The sequence below is a fragment of the Thunnus thynnus genome, chromosome 14 (genome assembly GCF_963924715.1).
Source record: "Thunnus thynnus chromosome 14, fThuThy2.1, whole genome shotgun sequence".
NCBI lineage: Eukaryota > Metazoa > Chordata > Actinopteri > Scombriformes > Scombridae > Thunnus > Thunnus thynnus.
In genome coordinates this window covers 9,232,079-9,253,385 of record NC_089530.1, presented here as the reverse complement: position 1 = coordinate 9,253,385, position 21,307 = coordinate 9,232,079, and the positions used below count along the sequence as shown (strand labels likewise).

At 43.3% G+C, this 21,307-nt stretch overlaps 1 protein-coding gene across 7 annotated transcripts in view; it reads right to left on the bottom strand.

The window, feature by feature from the left end:
• Positions 1-556: 556 nt before the first annotated feature.
• sipa1l2 (signal induced proliferation associated 1 like 2) overlaps positions 557-21,307 on the bottom strand; it is an 87,122-nt gene continuing 66,371 nt past the window's right edge. For 2 of the 7 annotated variants that reach the window (XM_067609660.1, XM_067609662.1), the window contains exons 11-22: positions 20,023-20,169; positions 18,323-18,426; positions 18,091-18,179; positions 16,419-16,792; positions 13,742-14,011; positions 12,627-12,680; positions 10,438-10,576; positions 7,041-7,260; positions 5,410-5,541; positions 2,965-3,082; positions 2,793-2,871; positions 557-2,366 (exon numbers count right to left, since the gene is read on the bottom strand). In XM_067609660.1, coding sequence (XP_067465761.1) covers positions 2,220-2,366; positions 2,793-2,871; positions 2,965-3,082; positions 5,410-5,541; positions 7,041-7,260; positions 10,438-10,576; positions 12,627-12,680; positions 13,742-14,011; positions 16,419-16,792; positions 18,091-18,179; positions 18,323-18,426; positions 20,023-20,169 — 1,873 coding nt within the window. In that variant the 3' untranslated portion in view covers positions 557-2,219. The remainder of the gene's footprint in view (positions 2,367-2,792; positions 2,872-2,964; positions 3,083-5,409; positions 5,542-7,040; positions 7,261-10,437; positions 10,577-12,626; positions 12,681-13,741; positions 14,012-16,418; positions 16,793-18,090; positions 18,180-18,322; positions 18,427-20,022; positions 20,170-21,307) is intronic. The other 5 variants (XM_067609661.1, XM_067609666.1, XM_067609665.1 and 2 more) reach the window with 5 other exon arrangements.

The window sequence follows — 21,307 nt, the reverse complement described above, 5'->3', positions numbered from 1 at the left end:
ACTGTTATTTCATATCATTCCATTATTAAACATAGATTCACACATCAAGTGGGTATCTTATGTAGCACACTACTTATTTGCCAAGTGGTTGTCAGGTCGGTTTTCAATGGATTTAACAAACAAGATATAAAATGTTGATGAATGTGCTTCATTGTTGCTGGTAGGCGGATTTTTTTTAACCTTTGGACAGAGCTGGTCCAGCTGTTCCCCCTGTTTCCAGTCTTTGCGCTAAGCTAAGCTAATGGACTGCTGGCTGTAGCTTCATATTTAGCATGAAAACATGAGAGTGGTGTCAATCTTCTTAGCTAACTCTCGTCCAGAAAGTGAATTAGCACATTTCCAAAAATGTCAAACTATTCCCTTAAGACAGAAAAATGTAAACCTTTTCATATGTTTTTTCAGACCTGTCTGGTTATTATTTGGGTTTGTCTGTGTGTGTTGAGGGATGGGTAGGGCCGTCATTATCTTTTGTATAAAGTAAATTATATTCGCTGTTTCATTGATAAAAAAAAAGAATACCGCCAATAGAAACTTAACAAAAAGGCACAAAGAGCAATTATTTTTACAACTACATTTATTAAAAAAACAAAACAAAAAATGGAACAAAAACAAAAAAAGCAACCAGTGTCCCACCAGGGATGAGACAGTTTACGGAGAGAGACATCTTTAAAAGCATACAAACCAGCAAACTGTAATCTAGCAGCATCCAAATGTTGGAATCTCCAAAATCATCATTTATATATTTAAATATATATATTTTTTTGCCCTGGCAAGCTACACACTTTACAACATACACAGAGCTTTATCTCTCCTTAGTGCAGAAAAAAAAACCCAACAACAAAAAAAACGAAAAAAAAAAAAATAAAACAAATACCCTTAATAAAATAAACAACTTTAGGTTAAATAAGCTTAAATAATAGTGTTAAATACAAGACACTTCTGTGGCAGATATGTACAGAAATAAACACATTTGGCATTGTAAGTGTGGTTCACTGGCGCTTGCTCTAATGCTCTAGAAACCACTGCATAAGAACACATTTTGCTGTGATAAACTACACACACTCAGACACACACATACACACATTCATACACAGATTTTTTTTTTTATCAGTGAGCCACAGACAAGGCATGTGTTTATAAAAGAGAACTAAAAGCAAAGAGAAACAATCCATTTACAACCAAGAGTTTTAGGCACAGTCTCTTCCTGTTTATCAATACATGTCAAATACGACTGCTTCTCAACAGGAACTCTTCACGTTTGTGCTAACTTCTTTTTATTTTATTTTATTTTTTAAACACAGTTTCGTAACTACCACTTCGTTATTGCTAGGACATTGTGACAGTGAATGGAAACTACTGACAAACAGGTGTGTAGGGGAAAGCACCTTTAAACATCAAAATTACTGCCATGTGACCCTACATTTACAACACTGAGGAAAAGAAACGTGGAATTAAGTGAAAGAAAATGGCCCAAACATCAAACCTTGAAACTTTAGTGACTTTGGGAAATCCAGAGAAAAAAAGGGTCTCAGTTGAGCTACATTCATTTTTCCTCCCACCGTATTTTTCAAGACCGCCACATGTGGATTCCTCTTGGTGCAAGCAGACAGTAAGTACCACTTCATTATGTCCAGTACATTCCTCCCCTCCTCTCCTCCTCGCCTCACCCTCTCTACTTTCCTGCGTCCATGAGGGCCGGCACAGAAACAGCTGTGTGACAGTGTGCGCAGTATGATACAGTACAGCTGAGTATACAGTACAGTAGACTGACGTGACTAGATAGGTAGATTATATGTTGACTACAGTAAATGAGCTTTACATTCCACTACTGTAAGAAGATCCCAGGGACTCAGGCGGGGGCCCCCGGGGGTTTGCCTTTCTGAATTCCTCTCCAGCGCCGGAGATGAGGAGGTTTCCCAAGAGTCTCGTTTGCCAGGATGGGGAAACTGTTAATGTCAGGAACAGCCCTGGACCGTAGACAGAGGAGGATCCCAAAACTAAAAAGGTCCAGATCAGGGTTGCAAGTCTCTGCACACAGGGCTGCAGTAAAGTCTCTTAAGCAGGGGCTTTTTAAAGAGTCTTCATTACTCTTGGGGCCAGTAATGGTTTGTTTTAAAGTTTGTTTGCCAGTGGATCATCTGGGAATCTTAAGTAGGAGTTGAGTGGGTGCCCGGGAGGAGTGAAGGCCATCTCCCTCTCGCTCTCTGCCAGTCTCTCTCTCAGGGTTTCTTGTCAATGGTGTGAAAGAACCACTCGGTGAACTTCCTGAGCTGAGCCGCCGCCGTCTGGCTCTCCTCCTGCAGTCGCATGTTGTCCTGTCTCAGGTGTTGCACTTCCTCTTGCAGCATCGCCTTATCCTCTTTCTCCTAAACACAAAAACACACACACACACACACACACAATCAACACTGGGACATGAGGCAAAAGTAAATGGATACAAAAGAGGTTGATAAAAGCCCCGCAATTACAAGCACATCCGTCTTTCGTCAGCGCAGTGTAAATGGGAGGCATTAACATGGCAAAGCAGCCATTTCTCTGTTCCGATAAAAGTGCATTTCCTCTCTCCATTTTATGCACATTAGTGGAGGTGGGGAAACGCTGGGCCCGGGACACAATGAGGAAAGGAAGCAGGATATTGAATTAAGTGGACGGGTTTGTATTACACAGACCACAGGGCACCCGTTACTCAGTGTCTATTCTCCTGGACCGTGTGACACAGACATGTACTGTTTGCTGACGTGAAAGAAAACAAAAACATAAGCAAGAAATTAATTTGATGTATGTGAAGTTACCTTTCTGAGGTCATGCTGCAGCTGCCTGAGGATCACCTCCAGCTGGTTGACTTTGCCAGTTAGTGTGGACGGGGAGCTGCTGTCAAGGGAGACAAGACAGAATGATACAGAAGCTGGTATTTATTCAGTTGCTGCTAGAGCGTTTCTGCATGCGTTTGTCTGTGAAACCTACTGCGCTTCCAGTGCTGCTCCCTCCGCCTCGACCACCCGTCTGGTCAGCTCTCTTGAGATCTGCAGAGCCTCGGCCCGCTGCATGTCCGTCATGGTGCAGAAAGATGCCACGCGCTGGTCTGGAGACAGAACAGGTGACGTAACAGGTCATAATCTGCCCTTAACATCAAAAACAGGAAATGTGTTCCAACAATGCTTTTCATGGAGTCAACATGCAACTAAAATAGAGCAGAAAAAGCACCCTCGCATGCATGCATTCCTGACAGGATGGAGCGATTCATTCATGCTTTGTATGAATGAATGATTCTGTTTTAAGCACCGCTGCAGAGCATTATCATGGACACCGGTAGGCAGTCCTCCCATACTGAGCGATCTGTAGCCAGACAATAAGGAACAAGGTGGTAAACAGAGCATTTCTAGACTGTCACATAAAGTACCCTGGGTGTTGCTCCAGTGCCCTCACCCCACTGAGTTTCCTCTGACAGCTGTTTGGCTCTTAATGGGCTGGATCCCAGAAAGCTGCAAGGCACCAGTCATGCTTGTTTTACCATATCAGGCCCTTAAGCTCAATCAAAGCCCCATGGAAAACCCAAACTTGGCATGTTACGCTTAGGGACTGCTCAGTTTTGAGGCGTAATGCTCTTTTCTTTAGAAACCACTCTCTCTCTCAAGCCCTTGGTCTGAGACTAAAGATAGGAGGATCTGCATATTCATAGAAAAGATTAAGGAAACCCTTCCATTAATTTAGCCCCCAAATGAAAGCTAATCCACTCCAAGACAAAAGCTGATCAAGCCTGGAGTTGGTTGTTCAGACGAGGCAGGAAAGGGAGACCAAGCTTTCATTTGCATATGAATGAACATTTTCCTCATATTCGATGGCTGCATCAGAAAGATTAAAGACTTCTAGGAAAGCAGTGACAGGCGCAAAAAAGCAGCTTGTCATTTTTGCGTGACCTGGTGTTCAGATTTACTGGACAAATGGCTGCAAATCAAAGAAAAATAGATTATACTGAAGGGAAAACATGACAATCTATATGAGCGAACATACTGTGCTGTATTTATTTGTGAGGGAATATTGAAAATATCAAACTGCTGGCAAAGGGCTTTTGCAGTGATTGTACCAAAAGGTTTTTGTGGCTAAAATTTTACAAAAACTAATTTTTTAATTCAATCTGCACACTGTTTTTTTGTACATGCTGTAAGTTTTGTTGCATCATGAAAACGAGCAGTCTCTCAAGATCCGCATAACCAAGATTATAAATGTTAGAAATGCTTTACATCTCAGCAAACTTCTTCCTCCCTTAGCTCTAAACAGAGCTGGTTAAACATACAAGACACAATGGCAGCCTGGAGCCACTTTCTGCACAGCAACAAAGCTCAGGTTTACACAGCGCTTTTCTGGGCCAGCTAGGCTGCCGTGTCAACTGCCTTCTTGCTGCCAGTCAGACTCTGCATCATCTTCACTGATTCCACTCTTGTTAAATGATATGCTGCGGGCTATGCAGCAGAAAATGTATCAAAGAAGAAACTCTACAGAGTATTCATTAATTATGACAAATGAACAGTCACATGCTACATTGCCTGCTCACTGGTCTCGAGGTCAGACGGAGTTCATGTGGAAAAAAAAAAGACTCATGGCATGTTAGCATTTCCGTGATAGATGGGGAATACACTGGCGTGAGAGTGGTCGAGAAAGTACTTAAACCTGAAGGAAGGAAAAAAAAAGAACCAAAGTGATGATGCTGACCATGAAGTGGTTGAGATGTGTCAATGTTAATTAACTGACAATAGAGTGTGAAAACACAGCTTTCACTTTTGACAGGGACCAATCACTCATGTTGTCTGAGAAGACAACAGAAGTCCTTATAAATTCATTAAATACTCTACTACTAAGTCCTACTCTACCTTAAAAAAAAAGATGATAAATCATAATTATTTCTATGGAGAGAATCAGCAGATGGGGCCAGATGAGATATCTGTTCTACAGAGGAAAAAAAAGACCCCACACCTTCCAGTGGGCCATATTCAGACTTAATGGACAGAAGGCCAAGAGAGGAGCTGAAATTACCCCAAACTATCAACCCAAGAGCTTAATAGTAAAAGGCTTCACTTTAAGAACTCTCCCTGAGTGGCGACCTGCTGGCGTTACGGTGTGAAAATTGGCTCCATGTCTGAGCTGAGAAATGATGGCTCATTTTTCCAAGTTACAGTGCTTGATGGGAATCCAAATAGGGCTCAGAGCAGAGGCGCAAAAAGCAAAAGGATTCCCAAAAGTCACCTCCTTCACACTAGAAGAAACACAAACACACGGCTCACACAAACCTAAACATGCAAGCGAGGAAGCACTTGCAGATTATGGACACACAAACACACACACGCTAAGCAGCCATTAAGGGGGAGGGGGGGGGTTACACTAGGTGCCAGCAGCTTCAGCCAGGCTGGTTACCTTCAAAGGCTCGTGCTGCGTCAACCAGGTGAGACCAGTCCAGGCCCGTGGCAGTGTCTGGGAGGGGCATGAGGCCCGGGTCGCTGAATTTGGACCTGTCCGCCAAGGAGCCGTCAGAGAACCAAAACTCATCTGCAGAGACAGGCAGGCACTCTGATCAGTGTCTAGGCCTGCCCTGACTATAGGGCTGATCTCTGAGTCGCCTATCAACTTGCATCAGAGCAGACAAGAGAGGTTGGGAGAGGAGTGGGTGGCGTAGAGGGGGGGTAAGGCAGGGGATTTATTCAAACTGACCTGGAATCTCACTTGTCATCGCTGCCAAAAGGGATGATATTTACCCAACTCCAGCCGCACATCGAGGACACCTAGCTTGAGTCTATGCTTGGTAATATAGCTCCTATCCCATCATACTTATACCTAAGTCCAGTTCTAATCTGGATGCCTCTAACTGCAAACTATTTAACTTTGAAAAGAAAGGTTTTTTTGTATATGTGACAGCACAATAGGCTGAGTCACATTGAACCACCTTCTCTGCATATCACTCGCAAGGCGACGCTGTCTGAGGGGTGATAAATGACTTGTCTAAGTGAATGTCTTCATGTTTCAATCAATATCGCCTTTCTCTCCTTCTGTCTCTCTCACCCACCCTCCCTCTTAGCCCTGAAAGACAGGGAATGCAATAAACAAGCTCCCATTCTGTAGAGAGGCATTTAGAAAAGCATGAGTCGAGAAGCGGAGAGAGAGAGAGAGAGACCGAGAAAGCTTGAGGTGATGCTGACACTCTCCTTTCAATTTACCCAGCGTCTTGGAGCTTGAGTGATTCACTGTTTACCAAATTGGGCTGTTTCAGTGAGGGAAAGAGAGAGCCTTGTGTTCTCAACTACCCTTCAAAACAATCAGGAATCCATCAGGTTGACAGCCAGAAGACGCTAAAGAGAAAAACATCTTTCCAAAAGCCGTTTTCTATGTAACAAGGCCAGCCGGAGATGGGTGAGGAGCGGAATGAAAATGAGACAGGAGGGACAGAGAGGGGAGGCAGGCAGGGACTGATGAGTGAATGAAACATCATGTATGACAGACACTGTGACACCACTGGTGGAAAAATAGGCATGTTCACGTCAGAGATCTTAAACGCCTGCAATGGTGCAGGCAGGACACATCACACCTCTCATCAGTAATGCATATTCAGTGGATGCTGTGAGAACAGTAGAGGGGGGGAGCACTAGCCGGTAGTGACAGGTGTCTGCTTAATGCAGTCGGAGCGGCAAGCCCCTTGCAACTTGCACACCGCCTCACCCACTTCCAATTAGTTGGCTATATTGAGGAGTGTCGCTGAAGTGTGTACCAGTTGTGCTAATCATATTGGTAGGAGACAAGTGGCTCTTCAAAGAAGTATCTATATCCTGGCTCTCATCTGGTGTAAGAGAGAAGGAATGATAATCCAAGAAAAACATGCAGAGAAAGTCTACATTAGCCTTCTGTCTCTAAGAGGGATTTTAATAAGACTGTTCAGAGTTCTGTTTGTTTTCTTTAAAGCAGCTTCTCTGTGGTGAAGTAAGTATTGTGCACATTTTAGGTGTCTTAGTTGGTTTCTTTTGTTCCAAGCTTGCCAAGTGACTGTCTGTACTCACTCCTCAGGTTGGATGCTCCCTGGTTGTGAATCATGCGAGGAGGCAGCGTACTGTGGTAAGGTGGGGTGGTGCTAAATAGGATGTCGTTAGGCATGGCTTGGTCAAGCATGGAGCTGTGCGAGCTGGCATAGGAGGAGCCCTTGCGGTTGCTGCACACGCTCTCGTCCGACAGCGTCCGGTAGAGGGAGCGTCGCGGTGACAAACTGCCCATCGCTGACACCTGAGTGAAGACAGCAGGTAAAGGAAAGAGAGAGAGAGAGAAAGAGAGAGAAGAGAAGAACAATTTGTCAAAACAATGCAACGCACGGGGCCAATCCCCTCCAAAGCCCCCGGCGACGCCCTCCTGTCAGCACCTTGCCAGTGCTTTGCCTTTCCCCTGCACAGCGGGTTTACACGAGCGGGCAGCTGGGTGGGCAAGGAGGGAACATCAGGGAACAGTGTCAGGAATCAATTACAGTCTTTGCTCACAGGGAAATGCAGATGGATTGAGCACAGCTGGAGAGTGTCTGGCAGAGTGGGAAAAACAGGGAACAGGGGCTGGCATAGGTGGTGACAGAGGTCACTGCGCTGTGGCAGCCAATAGTCACTGAGCTTAATGTGAGCCATAAAACTAGAATAGAAGAATGTACTGGTAGAGCAAAGCAGAAAGAAGAAAAAAAGAGTGAGTACTTAACTAGACTCAAGCTTGTGCTATTATTAGGAATAATCAATACAGATAAATAGAGGAACTAATGCAGGGCTCTAATAAAAAGTATCATTTTGTGAAAAAGCCTGGTATATATTCTCTTTTGTTTCCTTGTTTACAAACTAGACAAAGACCGATGAATATTGTTCAGTCAAGCTGTGGGTGTACTGTAATGTACTGTGTGTACTCTCTAGAATAAGACTCATATTACAAAGAATCTACAGACTAATGGAGGCCAACAGAGGTCAAAAGGGAACACAAGGTCAGGATGAACAATGACAAAAGCTGCGAGGGTTTGAAAAGCAGCATTGTCCTGAGGGGTTGTTCATCGTGCATGGAGGAGAATTTGTTGGATACCGCTGCAGAGATACTAGAGTTTCATGTCTGTGGCCAGAAATTTGACAGAGGATCTCCTGTTCAAACACACAAAACCACAAAGACCAATTCAATCCATCATTGTCCCATTTAGCTTACATAAATATTGCAGGATCAAAAGTAGCCACAAATGATATGTGGGGCAATTGGCCAGATGGGTAAAATGTCTGCCTTCGGCTTCCCAGCTGTAACCAACACTAGACTGGTATCCCGGCAAGCCAACACCCAGCCATCTCCATTTCAAAGACGGATCTACCACAAATCCCACGGTGAGAATTTAACAAACATCTAGTACGTCTTTAAAGCTGAGATACACTGGAATTCAAAGAAACATACATATACTCAACATCTCAGGGCCTTTAACTTAACAAGGTTGTGTCTTATTGCAAGTTTTTCCTCCCGACTTTACAAGATTAGACCCCATAAGGTTCTCGCTCATCAAAACAACTTCAAACAGGATTTGCTGCTCTTTCATATAAAGCAAAAATAGCACAGATTTAGAGCTCACTAAAGTCACGGCAAATGAAACCATTTGCAATAGGGCTTAATGTTTTTCAGAAGCCATCTATTTATTACATCTACAGCATCAAACATGTCTCTCAGAACACATTTTGGCACTGTTTTGCTGAACCTGCTGTGCACATTGCACAGAAAATATTGTATTAATCATACCTGCAATGTTATTGACAGTTTCAGTATGTCTAAATCTGTCTCAGCTGGCAACAATTCTCACCCTGTAATGTATTTGATGTTATGTCTTTTGTACAAGCTCTTATCAGTTGATGCAGCAGTGACACATCCACCTAGATTTTTTCCTGATTTCCCTGACTTTTTCCTCACTGCCCGCGCCGAACAAAGACAACAACCGGCATGTGGAGCCCTTTGACGTGCCACTTGGGAGGATGTGTTGGACAACCACCTATTCAGATGGGTTTTTCTTTCCCATAGGAGGTTCAAAGGAGGAACGTTGTGGGAGAATAAACTGTGAACGGCCTTTCCTTTACGTCAGCCACACAATAGCCTGTCTGTCTCTGGAAGGGCGTCCCAGCGGACAACGTAGCTGGCAAGGAAAATCTCTCCGCACCTGCTCACCAACACAAAGAATGGCATCGGGTGACTGCCGGAAATGACACACACATTAACCTTTACTGTATACTCTGTTTGATTACTTCTGAGATTAAACAAGTCAGACTATATTAAATTATATATAAATGAATGATGTTTCCAACATTATCATTACTGTAATTTGATTCCTCTGTGTGCCAGCTGATGATTGAAAACATGCAGAGAGAAGCTGGGCAAGAGAAGCTGCTCCCAGAAAAGAACAGTATGTGTTCATTGGGATCAGATGTGTATATGGTTTGAGTGTCTGGCTCTGTGCCCTCTCTCATGCATCGCTCTCCCAGATTGCTTTTCCACATATTGTATTATTGCACTGAATCAGACTGGAGAATGAGATTACAACAAAGGCCATACTGCTCTTTGAATCCGACAAGCAGCGCTGTGTACTTCTGTGCTGCTTTCTTTCTCTCTGGGAAACAAAATGGAATCAAATGAAGGGAAATCACAGCGCAGCCCCTATACACCTGCTTTCATTTTAGACTGTTCTCTTGTAAGCACCACATTTTAAATACAGTGAGCCCGGTACACAACAGCAAGACAAGCTAATCAGTGCATTGAGCTGCTTTATGCAAGGGACCAGGCCTGCCTGTGCCAGAGGACATGGCTGTGTCTCTCTTCTCCAGGAATGAAGTGCATGTGTACTAGAATTGAGCAGCATCCAAAAATAACCCATTTGTATGTCTCCAGGGTCCCTTCCTGGTAGATAATGGATGGGGGACGGCAGGGGGAAATGAAGATGCAATTAATAGAGTCTGCAGGACCCAGGAACATCAAACATCGATGTACTCTCTGCAACTTCCTGCCTTTAATCCATGACATCCCGACTGAGCAAACTCAGGCCCCATTTTAAATTAAATTAACCAAACACTCAGTGCCAGTCAATGGGGACTGAAAGGGTCTTGTGTTGGGAGAGAGAAGCCTATCAGCTGTGGTGCTCAGCAGCAGGGCCAGCTGATAGGCAGCAGATGTTTGTCCTGCTTTTTCTTGCTTCCCAGCAAGAGGTTATCTGCTCTGGTTCAAGGTTTGTATGTACGCCTGTTTGTCAGCATGATAAAATAGCCTTAGGGTTTTTTTCCATATCAAGCACAAGATCCTTACAATGCCATGTTGTCATGGTATCAATGACTACATTATAGTTTCAACAGGTTTTCTGTGTCCTTGCGTTGTACAGAACATCACAGTTTGTGCAATTTAGAGGTTAGTTCGTGACCTCACCTTCCGACTCCTGTCTTCTCCTGGCGGGCTGTCAGGCAGCATCATTTTAAGGTATTCCTCTTTTGAAAGTCTCTGCAGTGATTTTCCATCCCGTTCAGTAGCCTGGAGCCGGCAGGCAGCCTCCTGTGCATACAGCTGCCTGTAGACGATACAGAGGGCACAGAAGAGCGGAGCTCATCAGAAGGGTCATGAAAGTCACATCCTGCGAGGGAGGCCTTGGGCCGTCACAGCTTGGGTTCAGAGGTAGCCCATCTATTTAGGAAATAATGTCAGTATCACACAAAGGGATCAGGTTGATCTGTCTTAGCATGCCAACATCAGGTGCCTCTGTTACATGCTAGTCAGGTGAACGTAGGGTAACGGAGTTGGAGAGGGAGCTAGGGAGGGATTTTTTTCCTCTCCCTACCTGTCCCATCTCACTCTGCCAAACCCATGATTAAAGACACTGTGAGGAACATAGCCAAGCACTGTGAGAGGTAGAAAGGAAGGAAAAAAGAGGGTTTTGAACAGAAATTACATCCAGAGACAAGTGCAAACCATGGACTCTAGAGGAGTGTTCAGACAACAACAGTGGGAGACATGAGAGCTGTTAGACAGGGTTGGAGAAGGACCCACAAGAGGTGACATGTTTTATTTTGTGGTGGTTGTCAGGGGGGTATTTTCACAGGATGTTTAAATATTTTTGAGGGTTTTGAGTGTTTGAGGGGGGTTACAGTGCAGAGACGATGTGACCGACCTGGCCGGTGAAGTTGTGGCTGTGAGACGTCTGCTATAAGTGAGCAGCCTGTGAGCATGACACATGGAGTGCTGTTGGCAGGGCATTAGATGGCTGCAGGGGGATTTGCTAGATGGCTAGACGATGGTACAACCTGGCTGCAATGGTTACCTGGAGACACTATTACTGAGAGATGCCCTGTTTTAAGCTGTTTAGCACCATGGCAACCAAGCCCTAAATACATAGACTGGTACTGAAAATTGCCAGATGCATTCTGACTGATTCATGAGATGTCTGGTTCAAAAGCAACAGTGCTATTCTAAGGGCTGCTTCCAGAAGACTCTTCAGCATGGGGCTAAAAGTGTAGGGGAAAAACCCCTCTTTTCCCTGTGAATCTCTACTTAGCTCTGGTCCAATTCGTTCTTACATGATCGATACTTGATTAGGGGACGATTGGAACAATGATAAAGTCTTAATCTTTACAATTAAAGGTTATTTTACTGTGAGCGACTGACTGTTAATGCAGACAACGTGTGGTATTTACCACTAGGTCCTGAGTGTGGGTGTGAGACAAAGAAGTCATGTTTCAATCGACCTGTTGTCACACTTATTTTCAATGCCAGACATGCCAGAAATTTGGGGAAAAAAAACAAAAAACAGAATTCTTAAAAAAAAAGCTTTTATGAAAAGAAAATATGCAATAAAGGCTCACTGAAAAAGACTTTTCAAATACGCCTCAATGTTGTAAGTTCTGCTCATTCTGCTGTAGTTAAAACATTCATGTCATGCTGCCACACGACCTTTGGGGCCTCTGTTCCACCAGAAAGGCCAAAAAAATAAAGAATAAAAAGAGTAAAGGTGTCTGGGGTGCACGAAACCACGATATCCCCAGTTTGGGTCCAGGTGGAGTGGCTCGTTGCATGTCACCCCCCCCATTCTGTCACCATCATGGCTGATAAAATCACCACAGGGAACACATGGATCAAAAGAGAATAATTCATTCATCTTAGGTGGGAAGCAGCATGAAATGCCATGATATATCAGTTACTGGTGCTTGATTAATTATGTGTTCTTAACAAATTGTTGCAAATATATTTGTATAAAGGTAGTTGATGGAAACATACACTGATTCACATTTTATTTTGCAGAAATTGTAGAAATTTGCTTGTGTATTATTTTCCGGGAAGCATTATTAGAGATACTCGATAGTGTGTTGGATGAAGGGCTGACATGAGGAACTGTTGGGTGAGCAGCAGCAGGATTCCGTAGGAGATACAGCAGAAATGTCACAGCCACTGATGCACAGCTGGTTGCCCTCGACTCCCAGCAAGTGCCACATGGCAAGGCCAGCACTTGCTGACCTGCCATGAGAGGGGAGTGGGCGGTGGTCTGGGACAAAGGGGGAAAGGGCGTGTGGGGGAGCAGGCTGGGTCAGATCAGGGCCACAGGGTTGACTTTGACTTTGACTGTGTACCTTGAACGCTCAGACAGCATTTTGAGAAGGAATGCTAACAAGCTTTCCGCTCCTCTGGAATAAGAAGCAGAAGCAAGAAAGAAAGAGCCAAGGGTTAGGAGCATTGTTACACATCCTGCATTACATACAGTGTTAGAGCAAATGAGAAAACTTTTTAGAAAGGGGGGGAATAGAAACTTCATTATGTTAGAACAATATCTGTGAGTAATATTAGGCCATTTATCATGAGGCACGGTTATGTAAGACGAAATAAAACTGTAGGAATATATAAACAAACAATGGGGAGGGTAACTGAATTACAGAGCTTTTTCATAAGTCGGCAGAAGATGACTTCAGTGCATGCGATCAATCACACAGCCCTTAAGTGGCAAATTTCACAGTCTAAATGAAATTACTTGGGAGCTAGAGCAGGGGGTTCTTCCAGGGCAAATCTCAAATTCTCTCCTACAAAATATGCCCTGAGCCCTCACACAAACATTCACACACACACACACACACACACACAGTCACAGAGAAAATGAAAGCTGTGTTTCAATTTTACCATCGATGGCTCTCTGTTCTTTACAGCAAACCATTTAATCATCAGACACATCAGACAGATACAGTCAAGTCGTCACTGCTTGTATAAAGTCTGTGGAGAGTATATACATTCTCAACCTGGCTGAGCAACTGGATACATACATCTTCCCTTGTAACATTTCTAGAGGCTATTCTGTGGCTGGTGTCCTTGGGCTGTGTGTGCGACAGCAGTGTGTTGCTGTGTGTGGATCTCTACTCGGCTCCCAGCAGAGATGCTGACCTGGTAGGAGTTCATCCCAGCCTCAGTCTGGTAGTCCATGGGGACCTGGCTTCACGGGAACGATCAATAACCAGAAGTGACATGTGCCAAGTGTATTATGTCTGCGGCTTCATTGAGCTTATTTATTTTGTGGCTGTCGGCTTCAATCAAGGCTAGTTTATGCACACTGGGTAGGTGGATGGAGAGGAGGGGGGGCGTCTAAGTGTGCTTAGATCTGTAATCAAACTTTTCTGTTTTTGTGATCTGACTGTATTTGGTGATGTTCTCATGCGTCTCCCATGTATTCTCTATCTCGTTCTCACACACACACACTCACCCACACTCTGAAATGTTGGGAGGTCCCTCAGTGCTGTGAGCATCATCATCATCATCATCATCATCAGTCGTCTTCAAGCCCACTGGGGGTTTGCAGCCGGGCTGTGTACGTGTCTGTCCGCATGCCTCTGAACTCGGCCCCGGCCCCGGCTCTGGCCCTGGCCCTGAGCCTGAGCTGCTGGTCTGGGGGATGGTGTACACCTTGGAGGAGTCAGCGGACATACAGTATCTGGCACCACGTGCCAGGGGACTGCCAGAGTGGTGTGAGCCACTGACCAGACAGCAGAAAATAAAGCATAATGTAACTCAAAAGTGACCATAAAATGAATGGATTTGAAAATACAAGAAAAAAAACATGAAAGCATAAACAAACATCAATAATGAAAAAATGAGAAAGGCTGCCAGCAAGAGAGCTAGCTCAGAGCTTGAGAAATAACCTAATAGGATGATTTTTAACTAAAAAATCATTCTTAATAGCTCAGTTCTGCTGTTGGCTTTGACAGGATGACATTATTTCCATTATGACCTCCAGCCTGCATTGCAAGATGACTCAAATCTAGTCTATCATGTGCGTGTGCCTGCTGAACTTTGTCCTTTCAATATTTAGTCAAATATCAACTGACAAACCAGATTAAAGGGTCAGTGCATTAAAACCACAAAGAGACATATTTTCCCACTTACTCCCAGTGGTATATAGTCAGTTGTACTTGTCGGGGTTTTTTAGATATCTGCTGCTATGCCTTCTGCAGATCTGTGGTGCTTATAGCATCAAAAAATAAAAAAAAATAAAATAAAAAAATGTATGATACCACTAGAGGTAAGTGGTTTGTGATAAACCAAATTATGATAAAAAATAAAAATTAATATTTTTGTGATATTTCAACTGCTAAAAATTTTATAAAAATTAACATTAATTAATTTTCTGTTTCTGGTTGATTTTATATATGTTATATCTCAAAATCAATTTGATTCACATGCAGTTATGTGCCATTTCCTTGTCTATGATTACTATTTCAGCCTTGTGAAAAGTTTTAGAATATTTCTATATCCTGATATTACATCCTTGTTCCAGTAACAGCAGACTGATGAAGTGCAAAATGAAATTGTCATAGTTGTCAGTGACATGAAAGTGCCTTTCTTTGCTCTTCTTTACGAACATTGTCATTTGCAATTCTCAGAAGTCCTTCAGAATCTACTGTGATGTCCTGTTCATCACATCACTGATATGAGGGTAGGCATGTTGTCTTCTATGTCCCCTGCCAGGTAAAGATTCAGCTGTTAGTCCTTCAACTGGACTGAGATTGGTTCGTTAAGATGCCAGGTTTTGCTGGAAAACTTTCAGCAAACACAAAACATTTCCCTAAAATACCTTGAGACATCTGAGTTGGCTTTAGCTGGAGGCACTACATACACCGTTTCCATATTCATGACCATCTGGGGCCACACCCTGCATAATGTGCTCCTGCTGCTTCACTGTTTGTTCAGATGACACTCTGGTGTCAAAGACCATTACATAAAAGGTGGGAAGCATCGGAGTAGTCAAGGTGATGGCATGGGCTCTATCCTCATTTCTGAATGATATCCTGGAGTGGACAGTTCTGACGCCTCCCAAACAGGTCAATGATCTGAACAGATTGTGGTAACATAATCCTGTATGGCATAAACAAATAGATACCCATTCTATTTCATAAAGACAGACTGTGAGTGGCTGCGGGGCCAACCCTCTCTGACACCCCTCCTCTTTCCCAGATGGGCCCCAGTCTGGTGAGGAGCACTTGGACGACGGTGTGATGAAACCCCCCATGTTGCTCCAGCCTGACAGCAGCCCCACCTGCCAGCCTCAGCACAGCTGGATGAGTCAGGCTGTGGGTCAGGTGTGAGGGAGCATGGCTGGGTGAAAAGGTCAGCTAACAGCCAGCAACTGTCCTTTTGTGCATGTGTTTGCCTCTTTGCGTGTGTTTGACAGAAGAGATAACAGGATGGTGGTGGTGGTGGCATACGTCTGAATGTACAGTACATTCACATGTTTGAACACAGTGGATTGTGCTAGGATCTATAAACTATGAAAAGGGTGTGATTTTCCTCAGCGGGCAAATCAATGACCCGACATGCTAGAATTAGGCCACAACAGAATCAAGTAATTGCCCACAGAGAAGACAAAACATCAGAGTCACTATTGACATTAGCAGGAGTGTACAATGGGTGACAAATTAAGGCAAAAACAAACATAAATTGCCTTAATAAGGTGTTGGGCCACCACCAGTAAAGCTTCACTGCTTCCTGAAACTCTACTGCCATTCTTCCAAAAGACAGTCCCTCATTTGGTGTTTTGATGATGGTTTTAGAGAGCGCTGTATAACACATCACTCCAAAATCTCCCATTGGTATTCAATTGGGTTGAGATCTGAGGACTGCGTAGGCTGCAGCATATGATTCACATTGTTTTCATATTCATAAAACCATTCAGTGACCTCCTCATGCCCTGTGTGGAAGCATTTACATTCTCTTCTAATGTTTACAGATTCTTTCTTTAATTTGTCAGCCGTCTGTATCGTGACCCTAGACAAGGTTTTTATTACTTAAAACACACAGTGCAGCAAAACAGCAGATGATTGCAGTACATCTTAACTAAGGGGAGAAAGTTTAATTAAAACACACATGGCGTCTCTGCACAGTACCTGGAGTGGGAGGAGATCTCGCTCAGGTCTCCAATGCTGCCCTCCGTCACATGACTAGACATGATGGCAGAAGCGTAGCCCTGCGGAAGGTACAGTTTCCCATGATCCTCCTCTGATGCCCCATCTTCATGGTGCTCTGATACCCAGGGGTGTCCCTGCTCCCCCACCCTGCCCTGCAGTAACACCCGGGCCCCAGGGGCCACGCAGGGATTAGTGTCAATGCCGCTGTCTGTGGATGCTCCTTTGATGTAAGTGAGGCCCAACATCTCCGGGTCCATCAAGTCTCCAGAGCCAAAGTGCTTATCGTCGCTGTTGCTGGAGGCGTTGCTTGAGAGAGTGTTGCTACTTGAGTGGCTTGAGTTCTTATCGCCCGTCTGGTGTAGAGAAAAAGAGAGAGTGAGAGGGGTGAAGGAGAAAGAAACACAGTAAATCAGGAGAGGTCAAACAGCAGCTGCAAATAATTCTTACAGTTGTTTTAACATGCTAGGCGTGCCAGAGGGTAGGGGTCTACCCATCAGGCTACATCAAATGTTCATTTGTCCCTGACTGAGGCGACAGCTAGTTTTCTTGAGGCTGATGATACAGTCAGGCTGGTTGACAGTAACAGGAAGGAATAAAAATAGGATATGCTGAATGTCACACACTTGTGGGGTCTCAAATTCTGGCACTTACATGAAAAATCCAAATGATCTGACACCTAAATCATTTTTAAAAAAGGGTATATAATCTATTTGTGAACTATTTCACTGAGGTTTGATCAGAAAGCTGAGCGGAGGAATATCAGAGAGATTCAAGTTCAGGCCAACTTGGCTTCAGAGTATCCTCAAAGTAGATCAGAAGCCTTACATCTCTATTTGTTGCCTAGAAAAACAGGCCTCTAGTTGAGGGGGGACACTGTGATGCTTAATTTGAGAATATAAACTCAGGATTATGACCTGTCAGGTTTCTCCATTACGCTATGCTAAACACTGCTAAATCATGGAAGCGACTTAAATCACATCACATCAAAAACAGCTATTCTGATGTGAAAAAACAAGCTCAGTGCATTAGGGACACACAGTGCCAAGAGAATGGTTTAAATTTTTATCCACTGGGCCCGGGTTAATGCAACACTGGCTAAAAGCATTGAAAGATGTTGTCAGCTGTGTGTGCCAGCCTCCAGCATCAAAGGGAAAAGGAAGAGGGAAGGAGAGACTATATATGAGGCCCCCCCAAAAAAATGATAAACGAGAGAGAAGAGCATATAGAGAAAGGGGAAATGAGAGGTTCACTTAATATATTCAACCTTCAAGGAAAATGTGTCCTAGGAAAGTGTGAGACATCTAGAAACAGTGATGAGATGAGGTGCCCATTAGCATGCTGATGAGAAAGTGAAAAGTGCAAAGAGCGGCTAGAGGGGATGACATGAGGTTGAACACCCCAATTGAGCTACTGATTGCTGCAAAGCCCATAAACAAGGGCAATCCGACCTCACCGCGATTCAAACACCGATGTGGAGTGAGTTGGGCAGTGGCAAACACTCCAAACACAGCACACACACACACAGGCTGTTTTAAAGTCTAAACACTGTACCCTTCAAAAATACCCTGCCAATGAAGTCCAAAACACTTCTACTAAATGTCACACGGGCAGCTTCTGTCAGTAGAGAAATCAAAGCCTCTCAGACATTTACCCTAGACAGCTTGTTGGGCGAGTCTTTGCTTCCTTCTCTCTGCTTCAGAGGGTTCAGGATCTTGGTGGATGGGATGTGCCATTTGGCCTCTGCAGAGCGGGGAAAATGCAGTGAGAAGGCAGCATAAATCACAGTCCAGTATGTCTGAATCAAATGCCTTTTAAAACATTATTTCTAGACATTTTAGACATTATATGCAGCTGACTCATTGCTGCTTGGATGAAAGACCCACCTGCAGACCTGGTCCTCTCCAGAGTGGGTTCTCTCTCCCTGTGGATCTCTCCATCACCCCCTTGGATGTCTCCTGCACGCTCATGGAGGATAGGCGAGGGACATCTGCAGAGAGAAAGAAAGAGGAGGAAAATGGGCTGTCATTTTTTTTCTGTCTGCAGAGTGAGCTCTGTATTCTACTAGGAAAAAGACTTCAATAAATTTCCACAGATGTACAGCAATTAGCTCAAGATCATTTAAGGTCGAATCACTTGAGCTCATAATAGAATAAAGAAGCTGCCAGACGACACTGACAAGAGACCTTCTTTCATACAACTTAGCATGCCAGGCACTCTCTTGCGCTTAACAAAGGGAAAAGAGCAGCAATTTTTTTGACACGGGGTCTTAATTAGACCTTAAAGAGCTAATAAAGGTTACAGCTTATGAACTGGGGCCACAGTGTCTCGTGATCTTTAACAAAGACTCTAACTGGAAATCAATTGGCTAGTCAACATGTCTGTTGTTCTGCATCGTGGCAGCTCTCTAAGAGTTCAGTGCACTTTTGAGGCCTCTGACAGAAAGGCAGCAGTGTGGAGCTAAGCCTCTTGTCATGGTCCGTAACCACTTACAGACAGACATTGGTCTCTGATGGATTCTGCTCATGTACAAGACTCAGTCTGACATTGCGCTTGTGCAGTCTGCAGGACACAATGCCCTGAAAACCATTATATGATTAAAAATAAGGAAGAAAGCAGAATTTTATTTTTTTGTATATATATATATATATATATATATATATATATATATATATGTGTGTGTGTGTGTGTGTGTGTGTGTGTGTGTGTGTGTGTGTGTGTGTGTGTGTGATGTGTGTGTGTGTGTGTGTGTGTGTGTGTGTGTGTGTGTGTGTGTGTGTATACTGATCTATACTGTTAAAAGGGACACATGAACTGAGAAAGTTTGATGACAAAGAAGAAATTGTGGCGGCTACAATCTCTCCCTTTTACTCACTCCAGATTTTTCACTTTTTTGAGATTTTTTTTTTTTTTAAAACCAAAAATTACTTTTCAATGACTTTCTCCAAAATTGCTGTGTAGTTTTCTAAAGTGGCACTTCAGTCACAGCAGGAGACACTGAAGGACAAGGAAAAATTCCTCATAATCACTCCCTATTATACTTAAGTGTTCATCCTTTTTAAATCTTCTGAACAGAAGAACGAATGTGCTCAAAGTTACAACAAAAGAAATACTGTATTTGGCTTGAATTTTTAATGGCTATAAAATTGTATAGTCTAATTTACAAAGTGCCCATATATGTTTAAGGTAGCCTGTTCTTCTAAAAGAGGTTTCTGGATGATTGAATGGAAACTATAATAATGCATGTGTAATGAAACACAGCAAAGTCATACATGAAACTCATCATCCTCCATCATGTCTCTTTTAAGCTCTGGATGTGGTACTAGACCATGGCAGGCATAAATTTCATTGTTTTGTTTGATCACTTCCTGCAAAAAAGAGAGACGACTGGCCAAGAGTGCGCTGATGATTTGGTCATTTCATGTGGAAAAATTGCTGTCATTTTGCAAAATTGCAAGTTCTCAGAAATAGTGCTGGGACTGATTGTAGCTGCATTCATTATTGCAAAACCGCATATTCCTGGAGGGACTACTCAGAGGCCATTTCAAAAAAAACATTAAAAAGTAATAATGCTGTGGTACTGTACCCATCATATCCAGGCTGCTGGGACCAGGTGCTACTGCCACAGGGTCCTGGATCACTCGAGGAGGATTGGTTACTGGGGGAGCTGCGGTAGTGCTGGTCTCCCTTGTTGCATGAAGTGACCTGGGGATTCTCCATATCCTGCATCGTCCTGCAGACACAGTGTGACAAAAAGTACAAGGTCAATACAAGAGATTATTTGACATAGTTCATTTTAGGGCTGCAGCTAATTATTCTTGTCAATAATGGTTGATCTGTCGGTTACTTTTACAATAACCAATCATCACTGGGTTTTATAAAATGTCAAAAAATAGTGAAAAATAACCATTACAATTTCTGAGATTCCAAGGTCTTTAAATTGTTTGTTCTGGCTGACAAACAGCCCAAAACTAGTTATTCAATTAACAATGACAATATTAAACACAGAAAAGCAGCAAATCCTCTAATTTTCTGAGCTGGAACGTACAAATAATTGGCATTTTTGCTTAATAAATGACTCAAAATTGTTTACAGTTTATTGTTGATTGATAATTTTAGCTGTGTTCCATCTGTATCGTTTACTATTTAAAACAATTTTATACACAATGCTTAAATCATATTTTTGACTTGAAGAAGCTTCAGTTACATAACAAACAAAAAGAAAAACTTCTTTCCCTCGTTGTCCAGTGTTAATGACGTTATTACCGTGTGTCACTCAAGAGAATAGCCCTTTACTGTTGAGCACCGTGGATAATCTCTAAGAAAATGTGAGAACTGTCAGTGAGGGAGACGGTGTCTTGTTCTCCAAAGACAAACAGTAAAAGAGATTAGTTATGGTAATAAGCCTTAGTGAGTAATCCAGATGGTGAGGCCTCGTGTCTGTGTAGAGTAAAGACGTAAAGAAGTCATGTCTGAAGAGGGATGCTTTGAAACACAAACCTGAGCCTCTTGAGCTATCTGCTCACAAATGACCTGTTAATGAAGTTTGACCATTATCTTAGCTCAAATTACCCAAACTGTATTCCACTGTCCTGCAGCAAGCCCTGACCTGACTTAATATCTTGAGAGAGAGGTTTCTTTGCTTACGTTTGCCTGGCCAGTAAAAACTTGCGGACTTTGGTCTAGAGAGAAAAATAAACACTGGGACGGAGTTATGTCTGCTGCCCAGAGGCCTTCCTTTTAACCAACACACCAAAGTAGGTTAGATGACCGGACGGAAATAAGACTACAATAACATCTGCAGGATGGCTTTCACATTAAGTCTCCATCCAGGTCCAGCTGTCTATTCTACACAGTTCATACCTGCTTCT